Here is a 24,356-nt window from a genome sequence, read left to right on the forward strand (position 1 = left end):
GATCATGACCTGAGCCAAAGGCAGACGCTTAACGACTGAGCCACCCAGGCGCCCCAAGAGGACAAAATTATTAATAGCAGAGAGAACATCACTACTTATCCTATGTGTATTAAAAGGACAAGAAAGGAAATTTTTAAAAGAATTTAATTTTTTTAGGGCACCTGTGTGGCTCAGTAGTTTGAGCATCTGCCTTCAGCTCAGGTCATGATACTAGGGTCCTAGGATCCAGCCCTGCATGGCCTCTGCTCAGCCTGCCGTTCCCCCTGCTTGTGTGTGCACTTGCGTGCGTGCGAGCTCTCTCCCCCTCTGTGTCAAATAAATGAATAAAATCTTTTTAAAAAAGAATTTAATTTTTTTTAGAAGTTTAAAACTTCACAGCAAAATTGAGAAGGTACAGATATTGCCTGTATACTCCGAGCTTCCATCCATGCATAGCCTCTCCCTACTATGAATATCTTCCACTAGAGTTGAACATTTGTTACAACTGACAAACCTACACTGACGTATCATATGCCCCCAAATCCATAGTTTACATTATGGTTCACTCCTTGTGTTATACAGTTCAGGAGTTTGGACAAATATATACGATATATACCATATCATTATGGTACCCTCTGTGAAAATCCTGTTATGTGACTATTCATCCCTTCCCCTACCTCAACCCTTGGAAACCATTTACCTTTTTCCTAGTTTTGCCTTTTCCAGAATGTCATACAGTTGGAATCCTATAGTATGTAGACTTTGGCTTCTTTCACTTAGTAACATGCACTTAAGTTTCCTCCAAATATTTCATGGCTTGAAAGCTCATTTCTTTTCAGCACTAAATAATACTCCATTGCCTAGATGTACCAGTTTATTTATCCATTCACCTACCAAAGGACCTCTTGAGTGCTAACAAGTTTTGACAATTACGAATAAAGCTGCCATAAATATCCATGTGCAGGTTTTTGTGTGGGCCTAAGTTCTCACCTCCTTTGGGTAAATACTAAAGAGTGCAAATGCTGGGTCATATATTGAGTATATTTAGTTTTGTGAGAAACTGTCACACTGTATTCCGAAGTGGCTATCCCATTTTGCATTCCCATCAGCAATAAATGAGAGTTCCTTTGCTCCACATCCTTGTCAGCATTTGGTTTTTGTCAGTATTCTGGATTTTAGTCATTCTAATACATGTGTAGTAGTATCTCATTATGGTTTTAATTTGCATTTCCCTGCTGACATATGATGTGAAGCATCTTTTCATGTGTTTATTTGCCATCTGTATTCTTCTTTGGGGAGGTGTCTGTTAAGGTCTTTAGCCCATTTTTTAAGATCAGGTTGTTTTATTGTTGAGTTTTAAAAATTGTCTTTTGTAGAATGATCCTTTAACAGATGTGTCTTGTATATATTTTCTCCCAGTGTGTGGCTTGTCTTTTCATTCTCTTAACATTGTCTTTTGAAAGCCTAAGTTTTAATTTTAATAAAATCCATCTTACCAATTATTTCTTTAATGGATAGGTCTTTGGTATTATAAAGTCATTGTCATACCCTATGTTATCTTTTGAGAGTTTTATGGTTTTCCATTTTACATTTAGTTCTTTATTTTGATTTACTTTTGTGAAAAGTCTTTTGTCTAAGCTTGTGTGTGTGTGTGTGTGTGTGTGTGTGTGTGTGTGTGTGTGTGTGCGCGCCTGGTTGTTCCAGCACCATTTGTTGAAAAGACTATCTTTGCCCCATGGCTCCTTTGTGAAAGATCAGCTGACTATATTGATGTGGATCTATTTGTGGGGTTGCAGAGATCTACTCATCTTGCAGTGCCCAAGTCATGCTTTTGTCCATAGTCCCCTTAATAAACCATTTCTTTGTCAAACTGGACTTGTCAACTTTTTTTTTTTTAGTCTTAAGGCTTGTTTTAAGTGGAGTGTGGAAGTCTTCAACTATTATTGTAGGACTGTATTTCTCCCTTCAATTCTGCCAACATTTGCTTCATAGTTAGGCTTCAATGTTATTACAAATTGGTCTGACACTCACAGCCAGGCCATTTTGTCCTCCTGTTAAGACATAACAATCTCACAAAATACAAATTTCACACAAGATTACTCTGAAACCTAAATCTTTAAAATTAGGGGTGCCTGGGTGGCTCAGTCAAAGTAAGTGTCTGCCTTCAGCTCAGGTCATGATCCCCAGGTCCTGGGATCGAGCCCTACATTGGGCTCCCCTCTCAGCAGGGAGCCTGTTTCTCCCTCTCCTCCCCTCTCCTGCTCTCTCTAGCTATCTCTGTCCTATCTCTATCTAAGTAAATAAATAATCTTTTCAAAAAAATTTAAAAATGTGGCACCTGGGTGGTTCAGTCAGTTAAGCATCAGACTCTTGGTTTTGGCTCAGGTCATAATCTCAGGGTTGTGAGACTGAGACCCGTGTTGGGCTCTGCTCTCACTGGGGAGTCTGCTTGAGATTCTCTCTCTCCCTCTCCCCCTGCCCCTCCCTCCACTTGCACTCTCTAATAAATCTTTAAAAAAGAGAGAGATTACTCTGAGACCATGGTAAATTGCAACAAACACAAGGACACTTCATAATGCTAAGCACAGACAAAAACAGAATGCAGTGCCATCCACAAAACAATCATCACATTGCCTTACTTTCTGACAGCATCCAACCTAGAGCAAACTCCCCACAACCTGAGATTCTACCCCAAATCATCCAAAGCTCAAATCCTATAACAGCTTCTTTCTAACTCCTCTTTATTTAGACTTCTCATAATTCCCCATGATGTTGTTCTTCCTTACTGGAATAATAATAATTGTTTAACCACAGGTGTGTTCCTGGTGGTCTTTAACTGCAATTCTGAGAGTCCCTGGTGAAGAGGTCCCTGGGTACTGGATCAAGCCCCACCTCAGGGTCTTGTACATGATAGGGAAGTCATACTTTGTATGCATGAACCTGAAAGGAAATACAGATCAAATATGGTATGATCAAGAGAACAAAGCCTATGAATTTTATACTTAGTAACCTCAGATTGAATACACACCTACCATTTGCAAAGGCTCAGTGTCCATCAAAGGAGTGGCTGATCTAAGATTTGGGGGAGTCAAGGAAAGAGATTTGGGACAAAAGGGGCCAGTGGAGCTCCTAGGTGGTCAAAAGCCATCACCTGCCTCTTGGAAGTTCAGAGGTCAGACAAAGGCTGACTTCCCACAGTGGCCAAGCTCTTTCTTTGCCTTTAGACCCTACTTACCCAGTTTTCCTTTTTGCCTCAATTTCCTGGAAGCTGTACTTTTCATATAAAGCGCTATTTCTGGTACACACATATCTCAGCTATTATTTTTATTTCCTTATTGTTAAAGAAAAAAATTAAAAAATCATTCTGACAGTAGTTAAACAGTAAAGCATACTTTATTCAGGACTATAATGGTAGGTGTAGAGACTACTGCAAGGTTTTGCTGGAGGGGAGAGATATTGGAGTCAACTCTGAATACGAGGGTAAGGGGGGTGGTTGATTGACAAGGAGCAGAGTGAGAGCCAGTGGATAAAAAATTACTGAGTAGGGCGCCTGGGTGGCTCAGTTGGTTAAGCGACTGCCTCCGGCTCAGGTCATGATCCTGGAGTCCAGGGATCGAGTCCCGCATCGGGCTCCCTGCTCGGCAGGGAGTCTGCTCCTCCCTCTGACCCTCTGCCCTCTCATGCTCTCTATCTCTCTCATTCTCTCTCTAAAATAAATAAATAAATAAATCTTAAAAAAAAAAATTACTGAGTAAACAAGGCTAGGGGGAATTCTCCCCGCAGGCTCACCAGGATGCTTGCTGAAAGCAGGCCAGGAGGATAAAAAACGGAGGGTGAGGATGAGTAATTTGATCCGACAGTAAAGTGATCAGGCACCAAGGATTTTTCCTACGCTGACTCAGCAGGATTCTCGATCAAAACTGGGCTAAGTAGTCCAGGACAGAGCCCGATGTCGGGCCTGCTGGACTGGAGATGGAGGCTCAGAGGAGCCTGACTCCGCTTCGGTCGAGGAGTCTCTGGGACCATCTTGACGGCCCTGGAAATCCATGGAGATAAACACAGCACAGGGGACCTTACCAGGTGGCTTAAACGCCGGGCTTGTGAGCCGCTCTGAGAACCGGCTGTCCTCACGTGGGAAATGACTCACGCACAGAGGGCGGTGAACACGAGCCCACTGGACTGGCCACGAGCCCCTGCCCCGCAGCGCCCGACTCTTCCAGGCCAGGGATTTCCCCCCTGTCTCCACGATCTCCACACCAGACTGCCTCCTGCCCACCGGCCGACCGAATCGGCCCGCGAAGACCCCGGGCCCCCACGACGCGCCCCCACGACGCGCCCCGCGCTCGCAGGCCCCGCCTCGCGGCCTCCGTAGTTCCGCTGGCGAGCGCAGCCCCGCCTCGCGGCCTCCGTAGTTCCGCTGGCGAGCGCAGCCCCGCCTCGCGGCCTCCGTAGTTCCGCTGGCGAGCGCAGCCCCGCCTCGCGGCCTCCGTAGTTCCGGCAGCGGGGCCTGTTCCGCCGGCGGAAGTCGCTCTAGGATGGCGTTTTTGCGGTTGTCCGTGTCTCCGCGATCCCAGAAGCCTGCGACCAGAGAGTTGGAGTGGTTGGTCAGTGATGGCTGGGTTCGTGGGTCGCTGTCCCAGCTAGTGATGCGACACCCGCGAGGTCAGCGTTCGCGCCCGTGGGCTCAGTGAGGTTGGCTGTGATCCTGAGGTTCAGGGGTCCGACGTGGGGACCGTCACGCGAGGCTGTGTGGTCGCTGGCGGCGTGACCGTCGGCCCAGGGACGCGGGCTCCGTGGGCTGGTGACGTTGGTCCGTGGCTGAGTAATTGGGGTCTGAAGTTCAGTGAGGAGGATCTGGTGAGGTCAGTGGCGGACTAATGGGGGTGGTCGCTCTCAGGGCCCAGTTGGTAGAGATCTCGTGGTACCTTGATCACAGGTGGAGATTTTAATAGTTGGTAGTATCGTACCACTCTTGTGCTTGGTGCTAAGTTACGTCTCCCTTTAAGTAGTGTGCAGTCTCATAATCACTATGAATTTTTAGAAAGTTACTTTTAATTTACACTCAATAAAATAATCTCTTTTTGGTGTAGAATTTAAGGATTTTGTGTAACCATTCAAGATGTCTCCTGAATTTTTAGCTCTTGGCTCCACCATTTAGTACCCTGGTGACCCTGGGCAAGTTTCTTCAGAGCTCTCTGCGTCTCCACTGAGAGAATTAAGTGAATTAATACACGAGTATGGCGCAGACTAATTGCTCAACAGATGTTAGCTATTAAGTTATATATTCTCGGGCGCCTGCGTGGCTCAGTCGGTTGAGCGACTGCCTTCGGCTCAGGTCATGATCCCGGAGTCCCGGGATCGAGTCCCGCATCGGGCTCCTTGCTCAGCAGGGAGTCTGCTTCTCCCTCTGACCCTCTTCCCTTCGTGCTATCTCTCATTCTCTCTCTCTCTCAAATAAATAAAGTCTTTTTTAAAAAGTTATATTTTCTTTTCGTAATTTTATTTTCTTCACACGGGATGATTGTAATGTCATCCACGTTTTTACTGAATTGAGGTGTCAACTTTTATATGAATTAATTTCTGATAATTTGATCGCATTAATTCTGTGGATGGCTGAATGAACTGTGCGCTGTGTCTGAGTTGGAGGCTCTGTGGTAGCTTCGCTTAGGCCACTAAACAGAAATCTGTCTTCCTTGCATTCCTCTACTCAGACTCCTTTATTCAGGAATTACTGCACACCTGTGTGTACTAACATCCAGTGATCCAGGTGAAGATATCATGTTATGGTGTGGGTGACAGGCAGTATGTATAAATACAAACAGATGAGGAAGGTGATTTTCCGTAGTAAGTGCAGTGAGGAAGATGGCGACAGGGTTGAGTGGGACTGTGGGAAGCCACTGGAGGGTTTTAAAGCAGGGGAGTGAACAAATCTGTTTCACTTTTAAAAACCACTCTGGATGTCAGAGGTGGGGTTAGGGAGAGTGTCCTGGGGATTTTATTATGGCTTATGTGCAAAATAATCAGTGTTAAAGAATAATAGGATATTGTTGGGGGAAAATGCAGTTAGGGCTACCATTAGAGCAACTCATTAGAGTGGCCAAATATTTTATTTTATTTTTAAAGATTTTATTTATTTGACAGAGAGAGACACAGCGAGAGAAGGAACACAAACAGGGGGAGTGGGAGAGGGAGAAGCAGGCTTCCCGCGGAGCAGGGAGCCCAATGCAGGGCTCAGCCCCAGGACCCTGGGATCATGACCTGAGCTGAAGGCAGATGCCTAACGCCTGAGCCATCCAGGCGCCCCAAAGTCTTTAATTTTCAAGCCTGATTTATTTATATTTTCTTGTGTAGCTTGTGTGTGTGTGTTTTTTAAAGATTTTATCTATATTTGAGAGAGAGCAAGCAGGGGAGGGGAAGAGACAGAGGGAGACAGAGAATCTCAAGCAGACTCCTTGCTGAGCAGGGAGCCCAACGTGACCCTGAGATCATGACCTGAGCCGAAATCAAGAGCTGAACGCTTAACCGACTGATCCACCCAGGCACCCCAGCTTGTGCTTTCTGAGACCTATTTGAGAAATATTTGCCTCGACCACTGTGTATTAGTCTCCTATTGCCACTGTAATAAATTGTCACAAACTAAGCAGCCTAGGACGACACGAGCTTACTACTTGGCAGCTGATGTCTGATGTGCTTGGACGATTCCTTAGCTGAGTCTCAGAAGGGCCCAGACTGAGGTGTCCACTAGCTCGGCTCTTAGGAGGCAGAGTCCCCAGGAAGAACCATTTCTAAGGCTGGCCAGAGTACTGGCCAGTTGCGGCTCCTTCCTGCTGTAAGACTGTGGCCCGTTTCCTTGGGGGCTGCCATCTGGGGCGAACGAAGCCCCTAGAGGCCTTGCCCATCTCGCACTGGGCCCCCACCTCAGACAGCCAACAAACGCACAGCAAATCCTTGCTTGGAATCTCTTATCCCCTTCTGCCAATTTCTCTGGCCTCCAGCGAAATTCTCTGCTTTTAAAGGCTCCTGTGATTAGCTTGCCCCCCCTCACCTCTGAAATCAGGATAATCTCTTTAATCGTAAAGCCTATAACCTTAATTACATCTGCAAAGTTTCCTTAGCATCTACTATATTTGCAGGTTCCAGGGATTAAGGTGTAGGTATCTTTGGGGAGGTATTCTACTTACCCCACAGTCACCAGGATTTTCTCCTGTTTCCTTACAGAAAATGGGTCAATTTTAGCTGTTACATTTAGTTCTCTGTTAACATATATTTACTGTGGTAAAATCCATGTATCTGTTATATTTTAACTTAAATTTTGCATATGGAGAGATACAGATTGAAGTTCTGTGTAAATGTCTATTACCATCTACTTGTTCCAATACCATTTTGGGGAAAAGATTATCCTTTTCCCATTGACGTCTTCGGCATCATTTAAAAAAAAAAATCAATTGAAAATATATATGTAGGTCTGTTTCTGGATTCTCTCCTCTGTTCTAATGATCTGTTTATTACCTTTACGCCAATTCCATAGCCTTAATTATTATAGTTTTAGAAGTCTTGTAATCAGATTAAGTCCTCCAACTTTTTAGTTCTCTCTGAAAGTTTATTTGGCTTTTAAATCCTTTGCGTTTCCATATTATTTTTATTTTTTTCTTAAGATTTTATTTCTTTACGAGAGAGAGAGAGCACAGAGGGAGAGGGAGAAGCAGACTTCCTGCTGAGTAGGGAGCTCCACGTGGAGCTCAATCCCAGGACCCTGAGATCATGACCTGAGCTGAAAGCAGACGCTCAACCGACTGAGCCACCCAAGCACCCCATCCATATAATTTTTAAATTAGCCTGTTAACGTCTATGAAAAAAATCCTGCTGGGATTAAAAAAAACTTATTTTAAATTCCAGTAGTTAACATACAGTGTAATATTAGTTTCAGGTGTACAATATTCTGATTCATCACTTCCATATATCACTTGGTGCTGCTCATCACGAAGGTGCACTCCTTCATCCCCATTACTGGCACGAGCCAAGCTATTCATGCTGTTTGACAAAGTCCAACTATGAGGGACAATCCTGAAAATCAGGAGACTCCAAAGCTGGCTCCTGCTACTTCCTTTCATTTTATTTGCGGCAATCTTTATAATCATGGGATTTTTTCTGGGGTTTCATGATAAAATGATTTATAAATTTAGTTATGCCTATGCAAGCAGTCATAATGAAACTGATTCCAGAAAGGCTGACGATGGGCCAAGAAGTAAAAATACCCAATGCCCTCCGATCTGTAAGGGAGCTGTTGGATCCAGGCCCAGTAAAAATTCCTATTGATGAGATTCCTCAGGCACCTCAGAAGCACCAGGGTTCTAAGAGAAGGGCATCTCATTGTCGTTCCCACAGTACAGGGACCTCCCTATGTTGCATGCAAATAGGCCACCTCTGGTACGCCCCTCGAGGCAAGCCCTGGAACAGGATTAACTTCCTTACCCCTACTCCTCCCATTCCTTATACTGGAGTTGATGATGAGGACATGAACAAATGGTGTAAGATTGATGGGAAAAGGGTGCAGGCATCATCTGACAGCCTCTGGGAAAGGATTAAGAGGAGTGATCCTCCTGTGGTGTCTATGGAACAAGGACAGGAGACGAAAACAGAGAGAAATGGAATAAGTACTTTGATAAGATAGGGTGCACACATTGTAAGCTATAAATAAAGTCGCTCCGCGGCTCTCGGAAGGAGATGCTTACAACCTGATCCTCTGTCCGTGTCTCCTCACTCGCCAACGCCGTCCTTTCCTTCAAGAAACCCTTTCCTACTGGAGCTGGACTCCGGCACATTACCTACTTCCCCCACCCCCCACTGCCCTCCCCTCTGGGCACAGTGTGTTTTCTGTAGTTAAGAGTCTGTTTCTTGGTTTGTCTTTTTTTTTTTCCCCATTTGCTTGTTTTTTCTTAAATTCCACATATGAGTGAAATCATGTAATATTTGAATTTGTCTATTTCACTTAGCATAATATTCTTCTGGGATTTTGATTGAGATTACCTTGAATCTATACATCAGTTGGGGAGAATTGTCAATATTGAGTCTGTGGACCCATGACCTTGTTATGAACTTAATTGTTCTTCAAACCTCATGTTGCAGCTCTAACCCTCTGGTCTGTGATAGTTTCTCAGACATTCCTTGTTTGTGATGACCTTGACAGTCTGGAGTCAGGCCCTGTGTGGAATGTCTCTCAATGTGGGTTTGTCTGATTTTCCTCATGGTTAGACTGGGGACCGTAGAGCCATTCTCATCATACCAAAAGCGTATACTATGGTGGCCGATGCCAACTTCTGTCACGTGCGAAGTAGGTCACCAAGCGCCGCCCACTCCTAAGGAGTGGGGACTTAGGTGCACCACCTCAATGGGGAGTATCTACAGAGTTGTTTGTTACTTTTCTCTCAGTCATTGATACCAGTATGGACTCATGGAAATTTATTTTATACTTTGGATTTTAATCCAATACGAAATTATTTTTCTGCGCAAATTGTTCCAGCTTTGGGCAGTGGGAGCTCTCTCAGGCTGGCTTCTGTCCCTTTGACATTAAATATACCTCAAAATTGTGGTAACAGATACCTAACATTTACCACCTTAACCACTTTTACAGAACCGTTTAGTAGCATTAACTATATTCACAGTTGTGAAAAGACCTCTAGAACTTCTTAGTCTTGCAAAACAGAAACTGGTCCATTGAACAAGTCCCCCTTCCCCACCCTGCTGCAGCTGAGGTTGCTGGATTCCTCTGGGGACCTCATAGACGTGGGATCCTGGAACACTTCTCTCTCTGTGCTTGTTTCACTCGGTGCAGTGTCCCCAAGTTGCATCCTTCTCTTTGGAGACTGAATGCTGGTCAACTGTGCATATATATACTAGATAAATAATAACACTGCAGTGAGGCTCGGTGTGCTGAATCTCTTTGAGATCCGGGCTTCAGTTCTCTGGGGTATAGATCCAGGTTGCCAGATCACTTTTCATTTTTTGAGGAACCTCCATACCATTTTCCACAGCGACCAGATTTTACATTCTCACCAACAGTGCCCAGGCGTTCCAATTTCTCTGATCCTGACCAACACCTGTTTTTTTTTTCCCTTCAACTTTGTGGAGTTGAAATGCATTAATTGTAGCAGCCAGAGACGCACCATTCCGTTCCCCTCCAGGAGATCCTGACGCAGGAGCATAGTTGGTGGACAGCCTCCTGCCAGGGCCCTTCCTTCGACCGACCGACCGAGGCATCTGTGCTGCAGCTGCCCTGTCCCCCGGCGGCACCCAGCCACAGACTGACGAAGGCAGGCGGGCGAAGCCAGCTCATGTGTGCCCACCTCTGGACTTTTTCCACGAGGAAGCCCAGCCTGACCAGGACATTCCCAGGCTGCCCTGCAGGCTGGCTTTTTTCTAATCAACCCTCCCTCCTTCCTCTTCTCTGTCCAGAGGGGCCTGCCCCCTCCCTTTACCCCTCATCTGTGTTTCCCCCAATAAACTCCTGCAGCTGATTTTGTCTTGGCATCTGCCTCTTTGACACAGAGGATTTTGGGAAGAAGTGAAATTAGATGTTTGGCCCCCTGTCTTAAGAAAGAAGTCACCATAGGGGCACCTGGGTGGCTCAGTCGTTAAGCGTCTGCCTTCGGCTCAGGTCATGATCGCAGGGTCCTGGGATCGAGCCCCGCATCGGGCTCCCCACTCAGCGGGAAGCCTGCTTCTCCCTCTCCCAATGCCCTGCTTGTGTTCCCTCTCTCGCTGTGTCTCTCTGTCAAATAAAATCTTTAAAAAAAAAAAGTCACTATGAAGTTTTTGTGTTCTTTAAAGATTACACATTTCAAGTTTCATTCGACTATGGGAAAATAAGTTACTTCTAACACATTTATTATCTGAGAGAAAATTTATTTATTGTTCTAATTTACTGAAACTTAAAATATTCCATCAAATTACCCAGGAAAATCCAGGTAGCAGAAATATTTAACACATTTCTTCAGAACATCTCAGACAAGTTTTAAAAGGCCACAGAATGATATATAAATCTGCCACTGAAATCACTTCCACGTTGTGCAAGCTCAGAAGTGAGCAGAGGTGTAGCCTGCCCTCCCTGTGGCTGCGCGAGAGTTCAGGGTTATGTGTAACTATTACTGTGAGGTGCCAAGTCACCTGAGGAATCATCCCCATTTCAACTGTGGACCCAAAGCAGCAAATCATACATGCCCCAGAAGGGAACATCTTCCGTGTGTGTGTGTGGGGGGCGGACAGGCACATGCCAGGGGAAGGCCGACTCTGCCACACGGGGGACGAATGTTAGAAGTCTGCTGTCGTCGGTAATACAGAAACATACACAGTCTTCATGTTCAAAGTCTTCATGGGGATTTCTTCCGTTATTTCTAGAATGGGAAGATAAAAAAAAAAATGTACTACCTATTCTGTATGAATATTTAAAAACTGTTCACTGCTTGTGTATAGGATCTGGCCTTACCCTAAGGGGTCTGGTCTTTGTCCCATCTCCTAGGGGATCTTCTAGACCCTTGGGACTTCCTGAAGGATGGGAGTGTTTTGTTTATGGTGGGCCCTGAATACCCCTCATAGTTTCTGCTAATGAGGTGACTCACATGATTTAGGGCAGAAGCTTTCAGTCACGTAGTATCACCCGACACAGTGCAGCCGGGTGGGCAATGAACCAGTTGTGCCCATGTAATGAAGCTGCACTGCAAACTCTGGACCCCCCAGGCTCGGGGAGCTTCCCAGGTTGGTAATACACTGTGCATATTACTGTCACACAGCAGGGCCAGAAGGAGGGAACACTGCCCACGACTCCTTGGGAGAGGGCAACTGGAAGTCCCATGTCTGGACCCCTCCCAGATTTGGTCCTCTGTACCTTTTCCTATAACCTAAGTTCAATCGTTTCCAGTGAGTCCTATAAATCCTGCTAGCAAATTATCAAACCCGAGGGTGATTTTGGGAAACCCACTGAACTTAACAGTTGGCAGAAGTGACAGTGGTCTTGTGTGGCCTCTTCCCTGAGTTTGTCAAAGGCGCCTAACTCCCTACAGTTTGGGTGAAGTCTTGGGCAGACCTTCTGGAAGAATGCCCTTCAATCTAACTAGCCCTGTGTGCTGGACCAGACGTCTGCATACCCCGCCCCAAACAGGTGTTTCCTAGGCCCACAGAGAACCATCGTGGTCTCTCTTAACTCCCTACGGCAGGAGGAATCACCGTGTTTGGGTCTGGGGAAGTATAAGGGCATGATAAGCCTGTAACATCTTACGAGGCCAGAACAGAGAGTTACCAAAACTGAAGGCTCGTGTCAGACAATATGGGAGCTGATACAGCCAATGACAAATACGCTGAACATCTAAAAGTATAAAACGAATATAACTGATTAAAACACACTGAATAGAGGGCACCTGGGTGGTTCAGTGGGTTAAGCATCTGCCTTCAGCTTGGGTCATGATATCAGGGTCCTGGGATCGAGCCCGCAGTCGGGCTCCCTGCTCAGTGCAGTCTGCTTTTCCCTCTCCCTCTCTCTCAAAAAAATAAAGTCTTCAAAACACACTGAATAGATAAACACCCAAAGAGAGAAAAGAAAACCTTAAAATGCTCTTTGCCCACTGGGGAGGCATTTTGCTTCAAGCAGACCTGAATTCAAAGGGAGGGACCAACATTCTCTACAAACAGCTCTCGTCCCAGCAGGAACACGACATCGCTCCTGAGGCTGCCTCTGTTGTAGATAACTACAGAGCCTGGAGATGATACTGCGCATCTCGTGGAACAAGTAGGAAGCCATTATGTGATCCCTCTAATGTACTGAATTAGTACTATTTTACAAAAGACAACATTGAGAGGAGAAACACAATGCAAATGAGGCTGGGCAGAGACACTGGGCTGCAAAGGGCCCCAGGCTTCTCGGGGATCAGACCACTGAACCTTTGAGGTCTCAGGGCACGGAGAGGTCGCACTGGGACCACAGGCAAGGCCTGCTTTGTGAGCCACAGGCAGAATCTCACAAACGTGCTTGTGCCCTGGTCAGTGTCGGCCGGGTGCCCGCACGAGCACAGAACCAGAGACAACGCTGCCCCTTCATGTCCATGGCCTGGCTGCCCCGGGGCCAGCGCCCGCGGGGGTAAGAGAGGCGGTAAGTCCCACCCATGCAGAACAAGACAGAAGAGCCGAGTGTATCGGAGGCAAAGCGAAAGGAGCCTGCTGATGGGAGGACAGCCTGTGGACATCACTGGAGGCAGACAAGGGCCCAAACGGGCAGGATCCCGTGCGTCCAGTGATGATTCTGAAGCATTAGCTAATGGTGAGCCGTGGGGACTCTGAGCAGGGACACCATCAAGGGAGGAACACAGGAGACAACTCTGGTAGAGGTGGACTGGCTACTTCAACAGAGGATGGGGCCCTAAGCCAGCGAGGGTTGCAGACACAGGGAGCCTCTGACAGCAAAGTGGAGGCACGGAGTTGTGTTTGGTTAGAGAGGAACCCGGGTACAATGGAGGCTTGAGTCTTAACAACGGAGGAGAGAATTGTAAAGTGTAACATTAAATGAAAACAAAACAAAACAAAAAGCTGAGCAAGAGAAGAGAATGAGGGAAATCACTAGGTCAAAAATCATGAATCCCAAGATGTACTTGAACATTTCGGTTTTGTGTCAGTCCTGATGGCCTAAAGCTTTAGCACTAAAGGTTATCAAAGTGAGATAAGAAAAACCCTGGGGTCTACAGACTGGGAAGTCCAGTGAACTGTCCTCCCCACAAACGCTAGGGCCTTGAATAAGGAACCCACAGCAAGACTGCATTTCAAACGGATCCCTCACCACCGAGAAGACAGTTAAAGAGAATGCAGTGGGTTTGAATCATGGCCTTCCAGAAGATATGTCCATGTTCTACTTCCCGGAAACTGGCTGTGACCACAGAGGCTGAGGCCGGGGTGATGGGGTTACAAGTTCAGGACGCCTGGAACCACCAGAAGTGGGAAGAGGCGAAGACCAGATTCTGCCCTGGAGCTTCCAAAGAGGACGCGGCCCTGCTGACACCTGGCCTCTGGCCTCCAGAACCGAGAAGATACTTGGTGGTTTCATAGCCCCGGCTTATGGCAATCTGTCTGGCCAGCCTCAGCAAACCCTATGGAGAACCTGCCTCACTCAGCCTTGCTGTGTGGGTCAGGGACAGACAGGACACAGCCCCAGGAGGCTCTGGCCCTCGTGCTGTCCAAACATTCTCTGTGGCCCCAAGTCACTGAGTTGAAATGGGCTTGGGTTGACAGCATCCCCAAACAACAACTGAGATGCTCCTCTACACGGGGTTTCAACAGAAACACCACCAACTGCTGTCGTCAGGATTCTAGAAACAACCAAAGGTTCACAGAAACCACGCACATGCCACATCAAGAAAAAGGCAACTTGTGGTAGGAAGGTCTGTGGTTGTCCCACTTGGGCTTGGCTGCCCAGCCCTCCCAGCCCGAGGACCCCGTGGTCCCAGGAGGAATAGAGCAAAGGCACCGTGTGTGTCCTAACCCAACTGGGGGCCACCTGGGGGGCCAAAACAGAGAGGCCTGTCTCTGTTTTGCCGAACCTGGAACTCACCCAGGGAGGGAAATCGCAGGCGTCGCTGGGAAATACTGTCAGGCAAACAAAAAGCCCACAGCTGCTGGTGGCAGAAGGTCACAGATGCATCATGTGACAGAGGGCTTACAGTCTGGGGGGAAAGTTGAGGACGGCGCGATTCAGAAAGCTGCAAGCATGCCCAGGGCAGGATGCACACACAGAAAAGTCCCAAGAAGACCCCAAGCTTTCAATTCTGAAAGAAATAAGAGCTTTTCTGGCCAAATCTGGCTGATGAGGGCCGAGTTGAGGGGCAGTGAAGACATCCCAAATACACAAAAGCACCGGCTGTCCAGCAACCGCCGGAGGGCCTTGGGCTGGGACGCAAGGACGCTGATGGTAACTGCAGCCTGATGCCCCATGTCTGGTTTATAGCTCTATTTTCTGTTTTCTAGATGATTTAAAAGACAAATACATAAAGCACAATTAAAAATTTATGTCTTGGGGCACACGAAGCAGTTTCTGACAAGAATACAAACGGGCAGAGTTTTTGAAACTAAAGTCAAATTGGTACTGATTCAAACCAGACCGTTGTTAATTTAGGATGTTAACTGTAATCCCTGTGGTAAACACTAGGAAAATAGCAAAAGAGAAATACACAAAAGGAAGTGAGAAGGGAATTGAGATAGTGCACCTACCAAAAAAAAAAAAAAAAAATCAACTGGACACCACCCGAGGAGGAGGCAATTTTGGAGGACACGAAGGAGAAAACAGGTGTAAGACTTCCAGAACAAAAATCCCAGCAAAATGGCACAAGTCCTTCCTCATTAGTAAATACCTTTTTTTTTTTTTTTTTAAACCAGGGCCTAACCAGCCTGGAGGAAGGGATGTACCGGGTCCAGCCCTGCCAGGCCCTCTCTCACTAGAGGAAGAAACAGAGAAGCTGGGATCATGGCCTAGGGACACAGGGTCCCTGGAGACTGAGCATTAACCACAAAGCTACAGAACAAGTCCCATCCCCTGTGGGCTCCTACAGGACAACAACAGGGTTAGAGCCGGAAGGAAGACGCAGAAGCATGGACACCTCTGATGCCAGACAGACATACAGCCTCACCCCAACTTTTCACCTCAGGTCATGTGCCCCAATACCTCATGTCAGACTGTCAACAAAAAGCTACAAGGCATTCTGAAAGGCAACAGAACCACTGTAGGGTGAGACACAGCGATCTTCACACTAGGCGCAGACGCAGCAAAGCGGCAGGGATGAATCACCAGGGTTCACCCACCAAGGTTCTAGCGGGTGAAGGAGACGCACTTGGGGACTGACGGGCAGTGTGTGCACAGAGGTGGGCGCTCTGAGAGGGAATGAAAAAGCTCTTTTACCAAAACACGTATACCAGGGCATAGCACATTCAAACTGCAGAGAACCAAAGACAAGACATAACTCTGGGCACTTTTCCACCAGCACTGAGCTGCCAGATCGCCTCAGAACGTCCAGCAGACCCAGGCTGCAAGGCTGAATGAATAAACACGTTTGAGTTACGGTGACAGGAGGGATGGCCACACACACAGAAGCTGTTTGGAGAAAGGGCTCCAGCAGCAGCCACGCGATGGGGAGCACCCTGGCGTGTGACAGGGATGAAGGAAGAGAACAGGCTGATGAGGGGGCTGGCAACTCTGGGACGCTGAGACCAGAGTGGGTTTGGGGAGAGGCACACCAGCCCTGCCAGGGGCCGCCGCCGTCCCCTTCCCAAGTGACAGGGCTCTCCGTTCTTGGGTGCTCGGTGAGAAAAAGCCTGCAGGCATGCCCTGCACGCGGTGGAGGCAGCACAACGTCAGTTACAAGCTTCCCAACGAGCTGCTGTTTTACAGTATTGTCATCGTTCGATCCTTGGGGAAGAGAATGATCTTAGAATCAGCAAACGATGCTAATTTATCTAGAAGCATGTGTTTCTAATTGCTTACCAATATAATTTTAAGGTTATTTTCAAAAGCGAAAAGCAATCATCCTTTTAATTAACTTAACACTCTAGTATGGCAAATTTCTGGAGAAAGAGGAAAAAAAAAAAGACACCAGAAAACCAGAAATGAAGCAGATGTAACACAATCTGTCACCTCACCGTGTGTCTGAGTCTCATTCAGAAACAGCTTGAGCTTCCTGCTGCGAAGGCCAAACACCTTGGCTGCCTCATACAGAAGGCCCTGGTGGGTGAGTCCATTCTCCCCAGGTGGGTTTTCCAGCAGGAGCGTGCCCACCGTTCCCTTCACACACTCTGCAGAAGAGACCAGCGCTGGGTCAGGTCCTGAGAGCACACCTCCCTCTCTGCCCCCCCACTGGCCGCCGGCTCCTCAGCAGAATGGAGGCTCCAAGAACCAGCAGGACCCAGAGAGCTGGGCATCCAGTCTGCAGAGGGGAAAGGGCAGGGAAAATGGAAATCCCAACAGGTATAAAGGCCCGCAGCTGGGGAAGAGATACTCCGTAAACACATGCTGTGCACAGTGAGGGCCCAATATATCAAGGAAAAATAAACATCCATCTAGTCTGCTAACTGCGGCATAGATGTGTACAACAGATTTCAAAACACTTTCCAGGAAAAAAAATAAGGCAAAAAACATTTAAGTGGCTCGGCACTTAGTTCCACTTCATTTAACAGTAATGCTTATGTGCCAGTTTACCCCATCTCCTGACTCCGCCGCTGGAGGGTGTTTCCACATAAACACACCAAGAGAAGCAAGCCTGCGTGTGCTCCCCAGGGCAGATGGGAGCGTACACCTTAACGCACCGCATCCAAGGCAGACCGTGAAAGGAAACCCTGCCGCCAGCCCCCCACAAGCCGCTGGCCGCCGGTGCAGGGCTTGTGGCCAGGGGAGGTGTACCTTGCGGGCCTGCGTTCAGGAGCTGCAGGTTGATGTAGCGGCAGAGCGCAGTGCTGGGGCCGTCCAACACAGCGGGGGCAGAACCCGCTCCCACTCGAAGTGTTTTCCCACTAAGACTCAGTAAGTCAGTCTGGTTTCGTATTTCTAGAAATAACAACAAAAACAGCAACGACAAATCACTCTTTCAGGGTATATAGTGCAGAGCTGAAGTTATTCACTTGTTCCTCCTTAATTATTAAACTATCCTTTATCTTTGCAGTGATGCTTTCCACTTAATTTCTCTTTATCAATGCACATCGCCTACTCCATAAAATGAGGCTTAAATGACATGCAAATAGCAGATGTGAATGTTGCAAAACAAATCGCATGATAGTAATAACAAAAATACATGGCAAATTGTTTTTTTAGTATTTTCCCTGATATTATAGATTCTCTTAAAATCTCCTACGTCAGAACACTAAACTTAGCTGTGAAAACAAGCCTTATATTAAAACATGATAATTATAGAAGAAAACAGATCATTTGACTCAGGAACACATGTTAAAAATAGCAAGACACAGGGAACACATGCAGATCTCGTTGACCTAAAACTGAACACTGATTAGGGTCGCAACCATAGCTGGGACAGGTCCCCGGGGAATAGGGGCTGTAGGACCTCCACTCTGGACCCACACCTGTGCCTCCCCAGAACTCCTCTGGGCCAGGTCACAAAGGGTGATGGCATCTGACACCACAAGCCTGCCCTAGTCTCTGCCCATCTGGCGGCTCCTCCGTCACAGCCCGGCAGCTTGCCTGTGTTTGTTGGCCAATTACATCTCTTCTTTCAGGCTATTTAGAATTTCCTGAAAATGAGCATCCAGATTCTTATTAAAGAGGGTGTACTCATCTTACATGGCTGCCGTTAAGAATCACAAACGCGGTGCTTAGAGCAACAGAAACCTACTGGCTCTGGTCCTGGAGGTGAGATGTCAAAATCAGGGTGTTGCGTGGGCCCTGCCCCCTCGGAAGCCTGCAGGGTGGCTCTCCTCGTCCTCTTCCTAGCTCCTGGAGGCTCCCAGACGTCTGCTTGCAGTTCCCCAATTCCAGCTCTGCTTGTGTCATCACATGGCTGTGTCCCTATGCGGTCCTGGGAACACCCCTCTTATCTAATCACACTGGCAACAACCCTATCTCCAAAGGTCACGTTTGATAGTATGCAGGGGAAGGACTTTAACATGTCTCTCTCTTCATTTAAGCTCGTCTTACTGAGGATCTGGGTCTAGTAAGACACAGACACTATGCTTACTAAACTCAAAGCACAGTAGGGCGTCTCTGAGGCCTGGACCCCGGCCCGTGGCCAACAGGGAGTAGGCAGGACGGGAGGCTCCATCTCCTCAGGGGCACAAAGACGCTGTCCGTCTGGGCAGGGATGAGGGCAGGTTCACGGTGTCAGATGCTGTCACCATCCCATCAGGGGCACAGAGACACTGTGGCAGGGCTGCTGAGGGCTGGACCAATCCAGACGCAGGAGGAAGGCATGGCTGTGGAGCAGAACCAATACCAAACGACCCACTTCGTGTCAGAGGACAGCTCCTGACTTTTTACATACCTGTGGCACCATGGAGGACAGCCAGCTCGGTATTTTTCACACCAAAAATACTAGTAATAACACTTTTCAGCTTTAAAAGGTCCAACCTGTTATCGCCTTTTGGATTTTCCAGAAGCAATACTCCACCTAAAGAACCACAAATATAAATGAAACTGAAGGAAAAAGAAGTTAAAGAAAAATCCAGGAAAACACACCACTTGTATGTTCCCTCTGGTCAACGTCGGCTCATGTCTTTTCCCCACTGTCTAACTGGATCTTTTTTATTTATTTATTTTAAAGATTTTATTTATTTGACAGAGAGACACAGCAAGAGAGGGAACACAAGCAGGGGGAGCGGGAGAGGGAGAAGCAGGCTTCCTGCTCTCCTTCTCGATCCCAGGACCCTGGGACCATGACCGGAGCCAAAGGTAGCCGCTTTAACTGAGCAACTCAGCTGCCCCTCTACTTCAATTTCCTTAAATATTTCTTGCATATACACTGAGATGTTATAGTTTTTGTTACAACCATCAAATAATTTAGAAAACTCGAGGACAGTCCATTGAATTTACCTATATTTTGACTCTTTTGTTGTTTCTTCTGTCCTGATGTCCTTACGTTTCTCCTTTTGTCATTTTCTTTGTTTTAAGAATTTCCTCTACCTATTCTTTTAGAATTAGTCATGCTAGCAATGAACTCTTTTAGTCTCCCTTCATTTAGGGATGTCTTGATTTTCTCTTCACCATGAAAGATATTTTGCTTGATACAGAGTTTTGGGGTCGACAGTACTCCTCTTGTAGCATTCTGCCTTCTGGCCTCCAAAGTTTCTGACAAGAAATCCAATACTGTTCCAATTGTTCTCCCCTGTAGGTTAGGGAAGCATACTCTCTTGCTGCTTTCAGGATGTCTTCTTTGTCTTCAGCTTTCAGAAGTCTGACTACGCCATGTCTCAATGTGAATTGAGTTTTTGGGTTTATCAGGTATGGGGTTCTCTCAGCTTCTTGAATCTGTAGGTGTACATGTATTGTCAAATTTAGGAAGTTTTCAGCCATTATTTCTGATTACTTTTTCAGTCCTGTCGTTCCTTTTCTTTATGCCAGAATTCAGTGACAGAATATTAAACTTCTGTTAATATCCCATAGATCCTTAAGACTCTGTTCATTTTTTCCGATTTTTAAAAAAACTCTCTTTTGTTCAGAATGGGTAATTTCTATTGTTCTACCTTCCATTTCAGACTCTTTCCTGTCTCTTCTATTCTGCCGTTGTGCCCACCCACTGGGTTTTGTATTCTAGTCTTGTATTTATCAGTTTTAAAATTTTCATTTGATTCTTGACATCCACTTCTTAGCTGAGGCTTCCTATTTTCATGTTTCTTTTGTGTTTGTAATTGATCTGTGGAACATTTTTATTATGGCTGCTTTACATTCTGTCAGATACTTTTTTTTTTTAAGTAGGCTCCATGCTGGAGAGCCAAACGTGGGGCTTGAACTCAAAATCCTGAGATCAAGACCTGACCTGCCGAGGTAGGATGAAAGCCCCAGCTTACAGTGTGGGCTTCTCTGATACCACAAGGTGGTAGGGGCCTGGGGCTCCTGACAAAGGTCTAGGCTCCCCACTTGGTCTTTGCTAGTGGGGCCAGTTTCTTCTGTTGTGTTTGGCTGGAATAGAACAAATACTGTCTAGAAGTTTTCTGTCTTGCTAGGCTGCGCCTCTCCTGGTTCTCTGCCTACAGAGAGCAGGATTTTGTTGGAGCGTTTCTGTCTGCATTAGGCATTTCCAGGTTGCTGGCTTCTTCAGCTCCAAGTCTGGGATCTATGAGGCAAAAGGAAAAGCCAGCCCTTTTCCCTCCCCCATCACACCCAAGGTGTATGCTTGTACTTTGTGGGAAGAACAGGGAAGAGCATGTCTACTTCATCTTCCTGGAAGTGCAAGTCCAGTCATTTACTTTTGTGGATTCATTTTGATGGCAATTAGAAAGAGAAAGTTATAGGATTTTATTAATTCTCTTATAATAGTCTTAAAGACATTCATAGGTTTAACTAAAAAGGAAAGTACAAGTCATGGGATTAATTTACTCTTACCTTGCTCGCTGCCATTTATACAAATGTTAAGATTGACATATGCACAAGCAGGACCAGTCAGGGATGATCCTCCGGTGATTGTAATTTCCAGGTCAGAACCTTTTAACTAAGAACATGAGAATGTGGGACTGAGTAACTGTGGCACTGACCAGTGTCACCAACTAACATAGCAGCTACTTCTCACACCTAGAGCTCTGTATGATTCTGAGAGCATATTCAATCTCATCACTGAAACAGTCAAAAGCTATTCCTATTCACGTTTCTCTTTTCACCTTGTTCTTTTAAAAACATGCAGAACAGAAAATGAAACCATCTTGTAACTTGCCCCACTGAAAAGACTAACAGTGACATCCAGCCCCTGCCTGTTTGTACCATCTATCCCTTCTATAGGAAGGAGGAATGAAAAAAAAAAAAAAGAAAAAGAAGGAATGAGACAAGGAATACATGGCAGAGTCAGTGACTGCTACAGAAAGGAACTCCTTCCCCTATTATAAATGACCTATTTCTGAATCATGGCCAATATCTTCCATGTCCTGGTATCAGATTTTCATAGTTGCATCTAAAATGTGCCAATAAGAAATGAAACTAATTTTATGGAAAACCTACTACCATAAACGTCAACTGCTCTTCAAATCAACCGTTGTTTGCTTTGAACAGTCAGTCCTAGAATCTACGACACTAACTTCTCTAGTTTTAGGAAAAGCAGGCCCACGTAGCCCCTGGTCTCCTGGCAACCATTACGTACCTCCTGGCTACCTCTCCCAGGAGAACTGCTGTGAGAACAGCTCCACCTTCCCTCCCTCTCCTCTCTGGACAACCCCCTCCCCAAACCCACCCAGTACTTCAGGACTGAGGACTATGCCAGTCACTACTGGGGGCAGAATATGAAGAGGTCACTCCACAAACAACATAAAATCTAACCTTACATCTCTTCGCAGTTCAACAAACCCAGAACTCACCTGCGTTTCTTCTTGAATAAGGACTTTATCTGACATTGGAACTGGATACGGTTTCAAGGGAGCCTTTATAGTGGCAAATATGAACTCTGTGTGGCTTTCGATAACATTATTCAGATACTTCCCTTCAGACTTTGCTTTATAATAAACTGTTATTTCATCAGTTGGAACCAGATTGCACTGAAAGCACATACAGAAAATTTAAAAAGGAAGCACATTTGTTAATCAAAATGTATGGTGATGTTGAACAGGGCTGATGTCCTATGCTGAATCATTATGGGAGCATACAGGCTCCTGCCCAATCCTCCTCTGAAACAAAGGAGTGACTGAGCAAAAACCCACTCACAAAACTCTGAGGTAGAGTTCACAAGCATTCCATTACCTGCTAAAAGTGGACTCCTGAGACCCAGAACTACAGGTCTCAGACACCTGGCCTGAGGAGGGAGGGTGGGAGCCCCCGCTCTGGTCAGTGTGAGGGAGCCTCTCCTCTGAGCCGGGGATGGGAGACCTTCCTTGGGTGGGGGAGCCCGTGCTTTGGTGGGAGGTGGGGAAGTCCCTCCTCAGGGTTGAGGGATGGGAGCTCCTGGCTCTCTCACCTGGTGGGGCAGGCAATAGGCTTGTGCCCCTGCCCTGGCTCCCAGCTCCCCAGTGAGGAAGAACCACCCCTCTGTCCAGATCCAACAAAGTCTCCCTGAGCTAGGAGCCCTTCCTTAGACAGCCACTGTCCTCTCTGATGACCTGTGCCAGTAAGGAGGGCTATCTATCCAGAAGATGATTCTGTGGAAACCCTGGGGAACTGGAAGAGGCGGACAGGTTGGCTGAAAGCTCCTGGTCAGAGAAACCAAAGAGCCAAGTCCAGCTTGGAACAAATGGGTAGGGAGTGGAAGGAGGCCTACTTTTCCTGCAGAGCACAATGTGAACAGACCGTAAACCATTACTCAATTACAATGGTTTATATTACCTGCCTCTCCTGTCCTACCCAACACCCATAAAACCAAACAAACAAAAAGAACACAGAACAGTTAGCTTGTTCTTAATGTGACAAACTGACCTTTTTGCGAAGTTTCTGGATGCGATTGATGACCTCCCGAGCCACTCCTTCATCCACCATTGACTGGTCGGGGGTGACATCTAAGAGAACCAAAACCTGTAGGATGAAGAGTGCACAGCACGACGATCACACAAGGAGCAACAGTTACCTCAAACTCGGCACAACTGCATTTAAGTTAAAGTCTGTCATGTAGCACTAATTATTCTGAGCAAAGGAGATGAAATTAAGCTAGTTTCATTATGGTTTGGGTGCTTCTTTGTAAGGAGCTATTCCTTCCACTGGGACAGGTCCAGCGCCTTTTCTTCCGTGGGGACCACTCCCAGGATTAGGACCGGTGAGTCTCCCGTGTAACTGCTCTTTGTCTGTGACAGGCAGTCACTGCCCTTGCGGGAAGTGGGGTCGGGGCCCCAGAGCCCTTCACACCGCCGATGAGCCCGCGAGGGCCCCAGAGCAGCGCCCCGTTTTCTTCAGCCAGGAGCCCTTTCAGCCCTTAGTCCGTCAGTGTGATTCAAGACACGGTTCCTATGGTGGACCCCGACACGTTTGATAGGGTTTAAACTGTCATCTTCTTCCCGACTTCATCTATTTCCTACGCCATCTGTTGTGAAGGACATCGATGACAACGTAAAAATGCAGTGTCGCCACCGGCACAGATGCAGTGAGGACGTGGCGTCACTGCCCACAGACGGGGACACACTTGTAAATCAAGCACCAGCTGCACGGACGTTTCTTTCTTTCTTTTCTTAAAGACTTTATTTGTCAGAGAGCGTGAGCACAAGCAGGGGGAGTGGGAGAGGGAGAAGCAGGCTCCCCGCCGAGCAGGGAGCCCGATGCGGGGCTCGATCCCAGGACCCCGGGACCATGACCTGAGCTGAAGGCAGACGCTCAGCCGACTGAACCACCCGGGCGCCCCAGCAGGAACGTTTCTGAGGAAATTTTATCAGAAACTTGTTCTACTTCATGAGGGCAGAACTGGATGGGTGGTGAGGCGGGGCAGGGCCAGCCCAGCCCACAGTCCATGAACTGTGTCAGCAATCTCAGAAGACCAGGACACTTCCTTCATTGGCTTTCTCAGGCTGGCCGCCATCAGGGTGTTGGCTCTTCATGCCGTCTGCCCACATGGAGCTCGGCCTACATCTAATTCAAACCACTGCAAAAAGCTTGAGGAGTTTGAGGAGGCTGGCCTTCCTCACGTGGTACTCCCCACGCCCTGTGCACATGGTTATGCACAGAGGAACTCCCACAAGCCCCCCACTCCCAACCTAGAGATCTTATGACCTCTCTGCCAGAAAAGTCTGGTCAA

General features: G+C 47.0%; 2 protein-coding genes across 6 annotated transcripts in view; both read right to left on the reverse strand.

Annotated features, from left to right (window-relative positions):
• ZNF484 (zinc finger protein 484) overlaps positions 1-4,300 on the reverse strand; it is a 45,806-nt gene extending 41,506 nt beyond the window's left edge. For both annotated transcript variants that reach the window (XM_028093053.2, XM_028093051.2), the window contains exon 1: positions 4,057-4,300. The gene's annotated coding sequence lies outside the window, so the exon portion shown is untranslated. The remainder of the gene's footprint in view (positions 1-4,056) is intronic.
• A 6,560-nt stretch (positions 4,301-10,860) lies between these two features.
• Positions 10,861-24,356, reverse strand: part of IARS1 (isoleucyl-tRNA synthetase 1) — a 59,611-nt gene continuing 46,115 nt past the window's right edge. For all 4 annotated transcript variants that reach the window (XM_028093043.2, XM_028093045.2, XM_088019117.1 and 1 more), the window contains 7 exons: positions 23,054-23,149; positions 22,006-22,182; positions 21,047-21,152; positions 18,990-19,115; positions 17,402-17,545; positions 16,645-16,797; positions 10,861-11,369 (listed from right to left, as the gene is read on the reverse strand). In XM_028093043.2, coding sequence (XP_027948844.1) covers positions 11,287-11,369; positions 16,645-16,797; positions 17,402-17,545; positions 18,990-19,115; positions 21,047-21,152; positions 22,006-22,182; positions 23,054-23,149 — 885 coding nt within the window. In that variant the 3' untranslated portion in view covers positions 10,861-11,286. The remainder of the gene's footprint in view (positions 11,370-16,644; positions 16,798-17,401; positions 17,546-18,989; positions 19,116-21,046; positions 21,153-22,005; positions 22,183-23,053; positions 23,150-24,356) is intronic.

The sequence above is a fragment of the Eumetopias jubatus genome, unplaced genomic scaffold, assembly GCF_037043125.1.
Source record: "Eumetopias jubatus isolate StellerSeaLion01/CBP00866 unplaced genomic scaffold, mEumJub1_p1.0 scaffold_15, whole genome shotgun sequence".
NCBI lineage: Eukaryota > Metazoa > Chordata > Mammalia > Carnivora > Otariidae > Eumetopias > Eumetopias jubatus.